Source organism: Scyliorhinus canicula, chromosome 1, assembly GCF_902713615.1.
Source record: "Scyliorhinus canicula chromosome 1, sScyCan1.1, whole genome shotgun sequence".
In the NCBI taxonomy this organism is placed as follows: domain Eukaryota; kingdom Metazoa; phylum Chordata; class Chondrichthyes; order Carcharhiniformes; family Scyliorhinidae; genus Scyliorhinus; species Scyliorhinus canicula.
In genome coordinates this window covers 62,421,968-62,436,056 of record NC_052146.1, presented here as the reverse complement: position 1 = coordinate 62,436,056, position 14,089 = coordinate 62,421,968, and the positions used below count along the sequence as shown (strand labels likewise).

General features: G+C 48.5%; 1 protein-coding gene across 2 annotated transcripts in view; it reads left to right on the top strand.

Annotated features, from left to right (window-relative positions):
• The first annotated feature begins 6,699 nt into the window (after positions 1-6,699).
• LOC119963031 (synergin gamma-like) overlaps positions 6,700-14,089 on the top strand; it is a 60,795-nt gene continuing 53,405 nt past the window's right edge. For both annotated transcript variants that reach the window (XM_038791515.1, XM_038791504.1), the window contains exons 1-2: positions 6,700-6,978; positions 11,751-11,814. In XM_038791515.1, the coding sequence (XP_038647443.1) occupies positions 11,764-11,814 (51 nt within the window). In that variant the 5' untranslated portion in view covers positions 6,700-6,978; positions 11,751-11,763. The remainder of the gene's footprint in view (positions 6,979-11,750; positions 11,815-14,089) is intronic.

The window sequence follows — 14,089 nt, the reverse complement described above, 5'->3', positions numbered from 1 at the left end:
GGCACTTTAAAATAGCTAAGACTTTTTTCTCCTCTGAGCCGATTGTAATAGCCGCCAGCTGAGATCAGCTCAACCAGCACAGATCAGAGGTTGAACTTGAGACCTCTGAGATCTTTAGGACTCATATCTACAGAAGGCAGCACAATTATAAAAGGAGCTTCGATGCTCATTGTTTTATAATGAAGGAATATTTTTAAAGTCTGCGAACACGATAAAAATACATTTGAAAAATTGGTTCCTTTGCAAATGGTGATCACATAATTTATAAACAGCTACTCAATGTAACTAAATATCCCAAGGTTGCGCATTAGACCCAGAGTAGGAAGCTGATGAAAGGAGCTGACCAAAAGTGTAGCTAAAGACGCAGCTTTTAAGGAGGCTTTTTACACTGACGAGATGATAGATAGGATAGATGCGGGCAGGTTGTTTCCACTGGCGGGTGAAAGCAGAACTACGGGGCATAGCCTCAAAATAAGGGGAAGTAGATTTAGGACTGAGTTTGGGAGGAACTTCTTCACCCAAAGGGTTGTGAATCTATGGAATTCCTTGCCCAGTGAAGCAGTTGAGGCTCCTTCATTAAATGTTTTTAAGGAAAAAATCGATAGTTTTTTGAAGAATAAAGGGTTATAGTGTTCGGGCCGGAAAGTGGAGCTGAGTCCACAAAAGATCAGCCATGATCTCATTGAATGGCGGAGCAGGCTCGAGGGGCCAGATGGCCTACTCCTGCTCCTAGTTCTTATGTTCTTATGTTCTTATGTAGGAAGGTAAACGTGTTTAGAAGGGGAGTAGACCACATTCGGAAAAGTGGAAGATGTGGGTAGAGACACAGAGCAGAATTTTAACTGCGTGGAGAGGTGGGTTCTGTCATACAGGCGTCTGGCACACACAGGGTTAATGCGGGACTGAATACAGCACCTCCCATACAGTTATGAAAGATCAAGCCTAGGGTCAGTGAGGTGTTGAACAGGCAAGCGTTGAAACCTACACATGGAGACAGCTCTTTGCCTCTATCCTTTCCGGTATGGGCAGCACGGTAGCATGGTGGTTAGCATAAATGCTTCACAGCTCCAGGGTCCCAGGTTCGATTCCCGGCTGGGTCACTGTCTGTGCGGAGTCTGCACGTCCTCCCCGTGTGTGCGTGGGTTTCCTCCGGGTGCTCCGGTTTCCTCCCACAGTCCAAAGATGTGCGGGTTAGGTGGATTGGCCATGCTAAATTGCCCGTAGTGTCCTAAAAAGTAAGGTGTGGGGGGGGGGGTTGTTGGGTTACGAGTATAGGGTGGATACGTAGGTTTGAGTAGGGTGGTCATTGCTCGGCACAACATCGAGGGCCGAAGGGCCTGTTCTGTACTGTTCTATGTTCTATATGTATGTAGTTACAAGTACTTAAGAAAGACTTGCTGTTAACATACAAAAGATTACAAAGACTTCTTCAACAAACACGTTCTGTGACCAACACCATCCCAACAGGTCCAGGTACAGGAGATGGTTAAAGCCCTGAAAAGTGGTGTGGGGTCAGGAACCCAGCACAATTCTGGACACTTCTGGGTTTAAGCCGATCTGCAGGTGAGACTTAACATTGATTCAACAACTTCAGACTATGAACTCTGTCCTCCATCTTGACCCAATTGTCTCAAAGCACGCCCCCACATCCTCCCTACCTCCCCCCACCCCCAATCCACCCCACCCCACCCCCACAGGGCCACCTGTCACTTGTTCTTCAGTTTTGCTTTCACAGGATACTCCCCCTTTTTCTGTTATTAACTTGTAATGTTCTTGTCAGATGGCCTGATTTATATTACAAGAACACTTGTAGCTAAAGCTATGAGCAATTTATTAACATTAACTGTGGGTCAAAAATATACAAAACAACAGATGAATAATAGTATGAACAGGCAAAAGCAACCTCTCTCAGCTCGCTGGTCAGTCTGAGGTCACCTGACTCTAATATTGACTTACATAGTAATGTGTCACCTAGTGGTCAGTCGGTGAATTGCAACACAACCATGATATCACTCCATAACTTACTCTGCTATTTAATTTATATGCCACTGTAGGCACATTTTTTAGTCTTTAACACAATCATTGTGGGCGGCAAGGCGATGCAGTGGTTAATTGATAGTGCATCAATTTATTCCAGAGATTTTTCAGAGATGGACCTCCGCATCAAGCCGGATCACCTGCAGCTGCATCCTCAAGCAGACAACGCCAAAAAGCACTTCGAACATTGGTTAGCCTGTTTTGAAGTATATATTGGGTCTGCACCAGACACAATTCCAGAAGCACAGAAGTTCCAGATCCTCTACACGCGGCTGAGCTCCAATGTTTTTCCCCTCATCCAGGATGCGCCGACCTACACAGAAGCCATGGCGCTACTGAAGGAGAATTACGCTCAGCGGACCAACAAAATCTACGCCAAGCCTCTCCTATCCACGCGGCACCAACTTCTCAGTGAGTCTGTGGAAGATTTCTGGCGTGCCCTGCTTGCCCTAGTGAGACACTGTGACTGCCGGGCAGTTTTGGCCACTGAATACTCGAACCTCCTGATGGGAGACGCGTTCGTTACGGACATAGAGTCTGACTACATCTGCCAGCGCCTCTTAGAAGGGGCCACGCTCGACCTTGCGGTGGCCAAAAAACTAGCGCACTCGCTTATGGTTGCCTCACGCAACGTACAGGCCTATGCTCCCGACCATGCGGCCTACCCCTTCTGTGCATCGTGGACCCCGCCGACGGACACCCCATCATGGACCCCATCAGCGACCGCCCCCAGCCAGCCCCACGTCTGCGCCACACAGCAGACAACCAAAACCCGGGGGACCCAAATGCTACATCTGCGGACAGTCAAACCACCCCCAAGAGCGCTGCCCGCCGCGGAGCGCCCTCTGCAAGGCCTGTGGCAAGAAGGGACATTTTGCTGCAGTATGCCAGGCCCTCTCAATCGCCGCTATTGTCCCGGCACCCCCCCCACGTGTGGACAGTGGGCGCCGCCATCTTCCCCTCCTTGGATCACGTGCGGCCCGTGGGCGCCGACATCCTGCTCTACTCACAACACGTGCGGCTCGTGGGCGCCGCCAGCTTGCCTGCCTCAGAACCAATGGGCATCAACACCTTGCCTGCCCCAGGACACGTGCGGCCCGTGGGCGTCGCCATCTTACCCACCTCAGGACCCCTGCCTGTCGGGCACCTCATCAGGCCGCTCATCGCCTGCAACCGCCGACAACTGGCCGCAACTCGCCTCGGTCACGATTGACCAGTCTCGACCACACAACCTCGCGGCCGCTTCGACAAAGGTGAAGGTCGACGGGTCCTGCCTTATGGACTCCGGGAGCACTGAGAGCTTCATCCACCCCGATACGGTAAGGCGCAGCTCCCTCGCGGTACACCCCGCTAACCAGAGAATCTCCCTGGCCTCCGGATCCCACTCCGTGGCGATCCAGGGGGACTGCATCGCCACCCTCACCGTCCAGGGCGTAGAGTTCAGCGGCTTCCGCCTCTACGTCCTTCCCAACCTCTACGCTGACTTGCTGCTTGGCCTGGACTTCCAGTGCAACCTCCAGAGACTAACCCTGAAATTCGGTGGGCCCCTACCACCCCTAACTGTCTGCGGCCTCGCGACCCTTAAGGTCGACCCGCCTTTTCTTTTTGCAAACCTAACCCCGGATTGCAAACCGTCGCCACCAGGAACAGATGGTACAGCGCCCAGGACAGGACCTAAATCAGGTCTGAGGTCCAGCGGCTGCTGCGGGAAGGCATCATCAAGGCCAGCAACAGCCTCTGGAGAGCCCAAGTGGTAGTGGTGAAAACCGGGGAGAAAAACAGGATGGTCGTTGACTACAGTGAGACCATCAACTGGTACACGCAGTTCGACACGTACCCCTCCCACGCATATCTGATATGGTCAAGCAGATTGCACAATACCGGGTCTTCTCGACAGTGGACCTGAAATCTGCCTACCACCAGCTCCCCATCTGTAAGGCCCATACACCGCGTTCGAAGCAGACGGCCGCCTTTACTATTTCCTTAAGGTTCCCTTCGGCGTCACCAACGGGGTCTCGGTCTTCCAACGGGAGATGGACTGAATGGTTGACCGGTACGGACAGTGGGCCACTTTCCCGTACCTGGACAACATCACCATCTGCGGCCATGACCCAGGACCATGACGCTAACCTTTCAAAATTTCTCCACTCCGCCACTCTTCTCAACCTCACTTACAAGGAGAAGTGTGTGTTCAGCACGAACCGATTAGCCATCCTCGACTATGTGGTTCAGAACGGAGTTCTAGGGCCTTACCCCGATCGCATGCTCCCCCTCATGGAACCCCCCCTCCCCCACTGCCCCAAGGCCCTCAAACGATGCCTGGGGTTCTTTTAGTATTACACCCAGTGGGTCCCAAACAATGCGGACAAAGCCTGCCCACTCATTCAATACACTGTTTTCCCACTGACGGCAGAGGCTCATCAGGCCTTCGACCGTATCAAGGCTGACATCGCCAAGGCCGCGATGCACACGATCGACGAGACGCTCCCCTTCCAAGTCGAGAGCGATGCATCAGACGTCGCTCTGGCCGCCACCCTCAACCAGGCAGGCAGGCCCGTGGCATTCTTTTCCCGCACCCTCCATGCCTCCGAAATCCGTCACTCCTCTGTCGAAAAGGAGGCCCAAGCGATCGTTGAAGCTGTGCGACATTGGAGGCGTTACCTGGCCGGCAGGAGATTCACTCTCCTCACTGACCAACGGTCGGTTGCCTTCATGTTCAATAACACACAGCGGGGTAAGATCAAAAAAGATAAAATCTTAAGGTGTAGGATCGAGCTCTCCACCTACAATTAAGAGATTTTGTATCACCCCGGTAAGCTCAACGAGCTCCCCGATGCCTGTTCCAAGGTACATGTGCCAGCGCACATGTGGACCGACTCCGGACCCTGCAGGACAATCTTTGTCACCCAGAAGTCACCCGCTTGTACCACTTTATTAAGGCCCGCAATCTGCCCTACTCCATCGAGGAATTCAGGGTGATCACCAGAGACTGCCCGGTCTGGGCGGAGTGTAAACTGCACTTCTACCAGCCAGACTGTGCGCACCTGGTGAAGGCCTCCTGCTCCTTTGAACGCCTCAGCGTTGACTTCAAAGGGCTCCTCCCCTCCACCGACCGTAACACGTATTTTCTTAATGTATTCGACGAGTATTCCCGATTCCCCTTTGCCGTCCCATGCCCCGATATGACGTCTGCCACCGTCATCAAAGTCCTCAACACCACCTTCGCTCTGTTCGGTTTCCCCGCCTACATCCACAGCGACAGGGGATCCTCATTCATGAGTGATGAGCTGCGCCCGTTCCTGCTCAACAAGGGCATTGCCTTGAGTAGGACGACCAGCTACAACCCCAGGGGAAACGGGCAGGTAGAGCGGGATAATGGGACGGTCTGGAGGGCCATCCAGCTGGCCCTATGGTCCAGAAATTTCCCGGCCTCACGCTGGCAGGAGGCCCTCCCCAACACACTTCACTCCATTTGGTCGCTCCTGTGCACCGCGACTAACGAAACACCCCATGAACGTCTCTTTGCTTTCCCCAGGAAGTCCACCTCCGGGGTTTCTCTCCCGACATGGCTGGCAGCTCCAGGACCCTTTCTCCTCCGTAAACCCGTGCGACTCCACAAGGCGGACCCGTTGGTTGAGAGGATACAGCTACTCCACACCAACCCGCAGTACGCTTACGTAGCGTACCCCGACAGCCGCCAAGACACATTCTCCCTCAGGGACCTGGCATCAACAGGTTCCCCACACACACCCCCTCTGCTCCGGCGGCACCCTCCCTTCCCCTGGCGCACCCCACCCAGCCCCCGCTCCAGGACAATCCATCCTCCCCTTGCTGCCACCCGGGGATGAAGAGGATTTTGACATGCTCCCGGAGTCACCGAAGACCAAGCTGATGCCGGAGTCACCACTAGCACTGTGGCGCTCTCGACGGCAGATCAAGGCACCGGACCGCCTGAATTTGTAATATTCTCTGTGATTTTTAAAAGCAATTTATATGTATATAGTTCTCCACCACCCCCGCTGGACTCATTTTTAACAGGGGGTGAATGTGGTAGTCACCACTGATGTATAATACTGTATATATGGGTTTTACGGAAAGGTTCCTGTACTACAGGTACGAGGGTAGATCCCTGCCTGCTGGCTCCGCCCAGTAGGTGGAGTATAAATATATGTGCTCTCCATACAGCAGCCATTTCGTCAGCTACACATCTCTGTGGAATAAAGCCTCGATTACATTCTACTCTCGACTCGTCGTAATTGATAGTGCATCAGGTCTAAATGCTATGATAATGTATTAATATTGAGAGGTGCATTGCCTGGCAGTTTCTGCACAGAGATATATATGGCAAAGCAACAAACTGGCAAAAATGGGAAATCAGCATTCAATAGAATTTACAATACATGTTTTATTTTTCATACGTTATGCGCCATAACAATAAGCACCGCCCCTTGAAAAGCTGGAGGTTTGACATGGAGTTATAGTTGTGAAGGACAGGCAGTATAATTTGTTTTTTAAAAGGCAGTTGAGCCTAATTTTGGACCTGGTTAATTTGAACTGGTGAATAAATCTGTCCAAAAAGCTGTCCAACCAGTCCAAAATCACGTGATCTGGGAGAACAGGAAGTTCAAACCCAGAAATCCTTTATTTCAGGGCAAAGTGCACTTGAACTGAACTTCCCTTTACCTCAAAGCTTCGAAAGATGCTTTTTGAATACCTGAGGAATGTAGGAGCAGTTTGTGTGCTTCGTTGTATTGTTAATTAAGTCTACCACCCTCTAAGAAGGAATCCAGATCACTAACATTCTCTGGACTGCCAGTTGTGACTTGTGTGAACTAATCTGCAGTTTGTTGCTGACTGATCCATTTACTAAATGGCTGCAATGTATTTATTTCAAGGTGATGCTGACAGAAGCTAGACAGGCAGAATGAATTGACAGGCATGGTGAGTGGAATATATATTGTTACGGTGGTATACTGTGTTGAATAAATGAGTGTAATACAGTGTATTTTTATGGAATATGTTGTGTTTTTCGTTTAAAGTTGTTTATATAAATGTGGCGTACGTATGTACACATATGTGAGTCACAATCAGGGTCAGTCTTGCTGTGCATTTCACATTATTGTGCCAGGAAAAACAACTTGTTCTTGTGATAACAACATCCCAGCCCACCCTGTGCTGTTACAGGGAACTAAGAACTACTGCAGAGCACAAAGTGGAGTAACCAAGGCTAGATCTGTGGTCGCACCGTTCGCTGAGTCAGAAGTAGGTTCAGGTCCCGCTCCAGAAACCGGAGCGTAAAAATACTGAGACAGAGAGTGCTCACACTGTCAGAGGTGCAGCATTTCAGATGAAATGTTGACCCAATGGTACCGCCTTGGCCTATCTGGTAGATGTAAAAGATGCCTGAGCATAAAAGCTGATTATTTGGTCATTTATCTCATTGCTGTTCCTGGGATTTTTTGCCATCTGCAAATCGGTTGTCACATTTCGCAATAGTGGCTCCAGTACTTCATTGATCTTAAAAACTGCTACTTAAACGGAATTAGGTTCTTTCTTTACTTCTAAATGTGATCAGGGTGAAGTCTTTTTCAACTTGAAACATGTTTCAATCTGGCTGAGATATTGTTGTTGATCATTTTGAGTACTTTGCACTGTAGTTTAACAGATGGGTTTCAAATTTGTTAAAATTTATACTGTACTCTTAATGTAGAATTTTCAGGGAATTTTAGCTTCCTTACGCCATACAACAAAATGAGGGAAATCAGTTTTTTTGTCATAGAATAATGTAATCATGGGCGGGATTCTCCCCTACCAGCTGGGTTGGCCGTACCGGCGCCGAGGAGTGGCGTGAACCACTCCGGCGTTGGGCCGCCTGGAAGGTGCGGAGGATTAGGGGCTAGGCCGGCGCCGGCGGGATTGGCGCCGTGCCAGCCGGTGCAGAAGGGCCTTCCCGGGCTGGCGCAGGTTGGCACATGCATTGGAGCGGCAGCATCTGCTAGCGTCATCCCAGCGCATGCGCAGGGGGGTTCTTCTACACGGCGGCCATGGCGGACCGTTACACTGGCCGGTGCGGAGGGAAAGAGTGCCCCCATGGCACAGGCCCGCCCGCGGATCGGTGGGCCCCAATCGCGGGCCAGGCCATCATGGGAGCCCCCCCCGGGGCCAGATCCCCCCAAGGACCCCGCAGAGCCAGGTCCCACTGGTACGGATCTGGTGTATTTTACGCCAGTGGGACCCGCCGAAAGCAGGCAGCCACTCAGCCCATTGTGGGCTGGAGAATCGCCGGGCGGGCCGCTGCCAATGGCCCCCGACCGGTGTGGCACGATTCCTGCCTCTGCTGAAAAACTGGCGGCGGAGAATCCGGCAGCCGGCGTAGGAGTGGCGGGGCAGGATTCACGCCGCTCCCCAGCGATTCTCCGGTCCGGCCCAGTGTAACGGTCACATAAAAAGTATTTACTTTCATATTGATTCTGACAAGCTTTAAAGCATCAGACACAGTGAAGGGAGGCAACTAAGACATTATTAAGTGTACAGGTACTTCTCTTTGAGTTGAGAGGGCGGCATGCCATTGCTTGTTGGTAGTGATGGAACCATCAATTCAGCGAACACGTGTAGTTGGATCTGAACAGAGGCTTTAATACACTTACAACAGAGCCAGCCTATTCGTCATTGAACTTCAGATGAACTGGCAGGCTGGCTCTAAGGCACTGATCTTTATACATCGGTCCCAGCGGGAGGAGTTCTGGGCGGACCCAAGGGAGGAGCCCAGTACAAACTCTCGCGTACTCCCAGAGCGACTCCCCCTGGTGGTCGGATAGTGCAACTGCACTTACGATGGTGGACAGTGAACATATATACACGGAGTTATATTGGCAACTATATACAGCATTGATCTTACAACGGGTAGATAACGAACATATATACATGGAGTGATATTGGCAACTATATATAGTGTGGATCACATTCACCACAGGTAGCAAATAGGCTATTATGGTTTATGGACAGCCCATGCAATTATGACAGACTTTGCAAGTGGAACGCCCAGAACTTTCCTTTTGTTTTATTATAAACTAATGTGCAGGATGTTCTAAAGTCCTGCCAACATTAATGTACACATCGTGTTCTAATTATTTCAAGGCTGCCGAGACCCACATCTTCGGAATATAGGAACAGCAAGTAGTCTTCTCAACATCTTGAACCTATTCTGCTATTCCACTAGATCTTCATCTATATCTTAAATCCATCTACTCTCCTCAATTCCGTAACCCTTCATATCCATGTCTGACAAAAATCTATTAATCTCTGGTTTGAAAATCTCAATTGACTGACCTAATTCGGTGTGGGGGGGGGGGGGGGGGGGGGGGGTGGAGTGGATGGAGAGAGAGGGGGAGAGAGAGAGAGAGAGAGAAAAGAGTTCCGGATGTCCATTATCTTCTTTGTGAAAGAGTGTTTCCTGACATCATTCTTCAATGGCCTAGCTCTAAATTTAAGGTTATGCCCCCAAGGATGGACTCCCACATACCAGAGGAAATAGTTTCCAGCAGACCTCAAGGTCATTGTCAATGAATGTAGTCTGTCAAAACATAAGGTGTGGGGGTGGGGGTTGCAGAATCTTCAATCTTCCCAGATCAGCGTCCAACAATTGGGGTGGAAGGTCTCCCAGTAAACCATAGAGCGACTGCATGAACAGCTGTAGATGTTGTTTGCTGATCAAAGTAACGGTAGGAGGTCAAGAGAAGTTCCCTAGAAATGACAGCGAGCAATCCTTCTTGACACCATCTTGCCTTTGAACCATTTTACAGCTGACATCATCCTTTCTACAATTTTAAGGTTAGTCCCCCTTATTCCAGACTCGATCTGTTTCTCGATCTCTGCCCATCACTTCTTTTAACCATTGAGTCACTTCACTCAGATCACCCCTTACTCATCTTTACCCCAGCGAATTCAGGTCTAGCCTTTGAAAAGTGTCATCATAATTTAATCCTTATAGCCCCAATTCTGGTGAATTTCTTTTTAAAATCTTACATGCGATTACATGGGAAATCTTACATTTACATAGAATTTACAGTGCAGAAGGAGGCCATTCGGCCCATCGAGTCTGCACTGGCTCTTGGAAAGAGCATCCTACCCAAGGTCAACACCTCCACCCTATCCCCATAACCCAGTAACCCCACCCAACATTAAGGGCAATTTTGGACACTAAGAGCAATTTAGCATGGCCAATCCACCTAACCTGCACATCTTTGGACTGTGGGAGGAAACCGGAGCACCCGGAGGAAACCCACACACACACGGAGAGGATGTGCAGACTCCGCACAGACAGTGACCCAAGCCGGAATCGAACCTGGGACGCTGGAGCTGTGAAGCGATTGTGCTATCCACAATGCTACATGGCTTTCAAGATTCACTTGGAGGAGAGAACAATGGGAATTTTATTCATTGTTCTGGACTCAATTATTTTTGTGAATCTGCCGTGTTCTCCAGAATATTAAACTGGGTCTCTGGATTACTAGTCCAATGACAATGCCAATGTGCAACCACCCCCCTCCCCTTTGCCGCCAAGGTCAATATATCATACCGCAGGTGCAGTGACCCAAACTGAACAGGGTCAAACCCTAGCTTTAGGTTACTTCCAAAACTTTATTCTAGCCCCTTGAGATGAAATTTATGCGATGTGATGAATAGCAACGTTGTTAGTAATTAGAGATAACATTATGACATAGATTATCCATAGACTACAGAGAATTGCTTATTGTTTCAGATTGTGTGTTTAAAATGTCTGGGTCAATTTGTAAAGCATAACTTTCTGGAAGAAAAGCCTTTGCGGCTACAATGGGTGGAACTGTCCCATTCCCCTGCCAATGGGATCAATGGTGTGGGGGGGAGGGGGGGGGGGGGGGGTGTAGAATTCAGTGTGGGTCCAAAAATCGGTTTTACACCAGTGTGAATTTCCTGCCACCCTTCCACTGGAGGCCAGTGGATTGGATTGGATTTGTCTATTGTCACATGTACCAAGGTACAGTGAAAAGTATTTTTCTGCGAGCTGCTCAACAGATCATTCAGTACATGAAAAGAAAAGGAACTAAAAGAAAATACATAATAGGGAATGTTAGTCTTGGAATTAAATTCTAAAAGATTAGAACAATTGTAAGATAAGTAAGAAGTGCATCTATTTGGGAGAGCTCGCAGAGAGTTGCCTCGCTCCGGCGCCATCTTGTGCACTAAGCGGTATGGAGCTGACTTGCACCCCACTGGTGAAGGCTCAACCGGAATCTTTCACTCACGCTCTATTCTCTCCAACAACAGAGGAAGAACATGCCAGTTCCAGAACATGTATGAAACAACATGGCGTGCAGAAGTCGGGACCCATGTGGGCCATGCTCGAGGCTGCCCCCGGAGTTCAGAATGGAGTTTGCCAGCATTCCTGGGTCTCAGAACACCACAACAGCCGGGGGTGAGGGTGGGGGGAGGGGGGGGGGGGTGCACCATCATGTCTGCCCCGTAACAGAACATGGTGCAAAACTCCTGGGTTCATATTTAATGAGGTCAGGGTGGGAAGGTATGGCATGGTGTCCTGCTGGCCTGTGCAACTCCTGTTTCCCACCACGGGACTTTGTCCATTCTATGTGGACTCCTGTCTAACCTGTATTGTGTTTCATTTTAATCCCCATCCATCATTAATTTAAAAATGTTTTTTATTTTCATTCTGACAGTTGATATTTAATCATGGAAGCCAACGTCAAGACTTTGCAGAGATGCCTCAACGGTATTTATAAGGTAAAATACAGAATTACAATAGTTGCATTGACTTTTACTATTTCTGATAATATTTCTCTTATTTTTAAAATTTAGAGTACCCATTTCTTTTTTTCCAATTAAGGGGCAATTTTAGTGTGGCCAATCCACCTTCCCTGCACATCTTTGGGTTGTGAGGGTGAGTCATACAGTCACGGGGAGAATGTGTAAACTCCGCACAGACAGTGACCCGGGGCCAGGATCGAACCCAGATCCTCAGCCCTGGGAGACTAACCACTACGCCACCGTGCCACCCTCAATATGTCTCTACTAATGCTGAGGCCCAAGTGTTTTATTTGGTTTATACACAATGGGGGTGTCAGTCTCCACTTGGAGGATAGAACAATGGGAATTTTATTCTCAGATCGTGTGCACGATTCTCAAAAGTTTTTTTTTGTGTGTGAATTGAATGATTGATGCTGACATTAGGGCAGTATTTATGCTGTGAGCTTCAAGACCCTCCTCTCAGGCCTGTACAGTGTCGGGAAAAGTCAGTCACATGTGATGTTCCCTGAATTGGCAAATTAATGGCCAAAGGGTGAAATCATTATCCGATTTATGGATGGTGGGTGGGCTTTTGAAGCTGGAGAACCAACTCCAGCTTGGAAGAAGCAACAGGCGGCCTTTCCAGACAAGAGAGAGAGAGAGGGAGCCCCAAGGTGGAGGCAGCCTCTCTTCAACATTTTTAACTTTAAAAACCGGCTCACCATTTTGTTGTGGAGGGTCCCATCCAGGGGTGGGCTGCTACTGCTGCAGCTTAAACCATGCTGGCAGAAAGGATATCTCAGCCTGCAGTAGCCCCCATAGCTACCGCTGGGAGGCCACTTGCAGCCAACTGCTATGTTCCCTGATGCCTTTGAGAACCTGGAGGCCATCTGGAAAAAATCCAGGTCAGGGTCTGACAACAGGCCTGAATAGGCCTTTAACTAATTGAATTGACTGCCCTCCACCTGCAGATGGGTAGCCCTGGAGTCAGGGAACTGGCATGCCGGCTGGCAGTGTTAATGCCCGTGCCCACCTGCCTCCTTTGGGACATAGAAATACCCCCCCATAATTCCAAAATATAAATGTGCCCTATTCTCTACAGCTGAACACTTCCTCCCTTAATAAACACAGACTTTAAAAAAACTTTTTGATACTTCACTTCCACTGGAAATGAAATATTTGGTGTAAATGCTATAATATGCACTTCTTGGCATTAGTAAGTTGACATGGTACTGTCAAATCAAAGAGGTGAGATGGGCATAATATATTTGTTAGAATAGTGGACAAAGACATTTCATGCAAACATGATAATTCAAGTCAATCAATATTGCACAGCACAATTTTAACCTGTCTGGCTTTGCATTTGTTTGTACAAAATACAGCAACTATGATGCATAAATACCCTTGCAAGTCACAATAAGCAAATAATTGTAGATCTGAGTGACTCGTCAGGGCAGTGAGATCCAGGGCTGACATTTTACCCCCAGGACCGTATTCTGATCAGCGCACTGACTTGTGAGATAAAAGTATGTTTCCTTTTATAGATTAAAAAATATTAGGCATAATTATTATTTCATGTTCGTACATTTAAAAAAGGTCTTGCTTCAAGTAAATTGTGCAAATGAGTCTCATCAGTTTTGCAGTTTCATCCCAGTTGTTCATGGACGTGGGTAAACAATTAAATCTTTAAATCAGTAAAGGATTGCATCAAATTGTCAGTCTCTGATAGAAGATGATATGGATGGCAATGTGGCACTTTTCTTTCTTTTGAACTGCTATGGTAATCCTAGCTGGTCAAGGTTCAGGAAGTTTGCTAATGCCCTGTGCTCATTAAATGTCCAGTTTTTTGATCAGTTAATCTTCAGTGGCCCTCCTACCAAAAGTGGGAGTTGCTTAAGGCGGGCAAAACAAATAATGCCAAAACACTTGTGATTTGGACAAGTGGAATGTGAATGTGCAGCTCATGTCTCTCAAGTTTAATGACTAATATCCAACCACAAAGAAAAGATTAATGTGGAATGCAATTAATGCCTTTTGTGTTGTTTCTGAAGTAAAGGCTTTGAGGCCATTGGCAAATAGTTGATACAAAGGAGCATTTCTTTAAAAAGTCTAAAATCAGTGGGAATCTTTTCTTCCTGTTTGGACTTTTCAGACATAACTTATGTAGTCTGTAACACTAGGCTCCAGCTGGCACACGTTTATAGGCCGGGACAGACGCTGCCTTGCACAATATCCATCATCAATGTTTTAATACTTTTACTGGGAAAAAAAC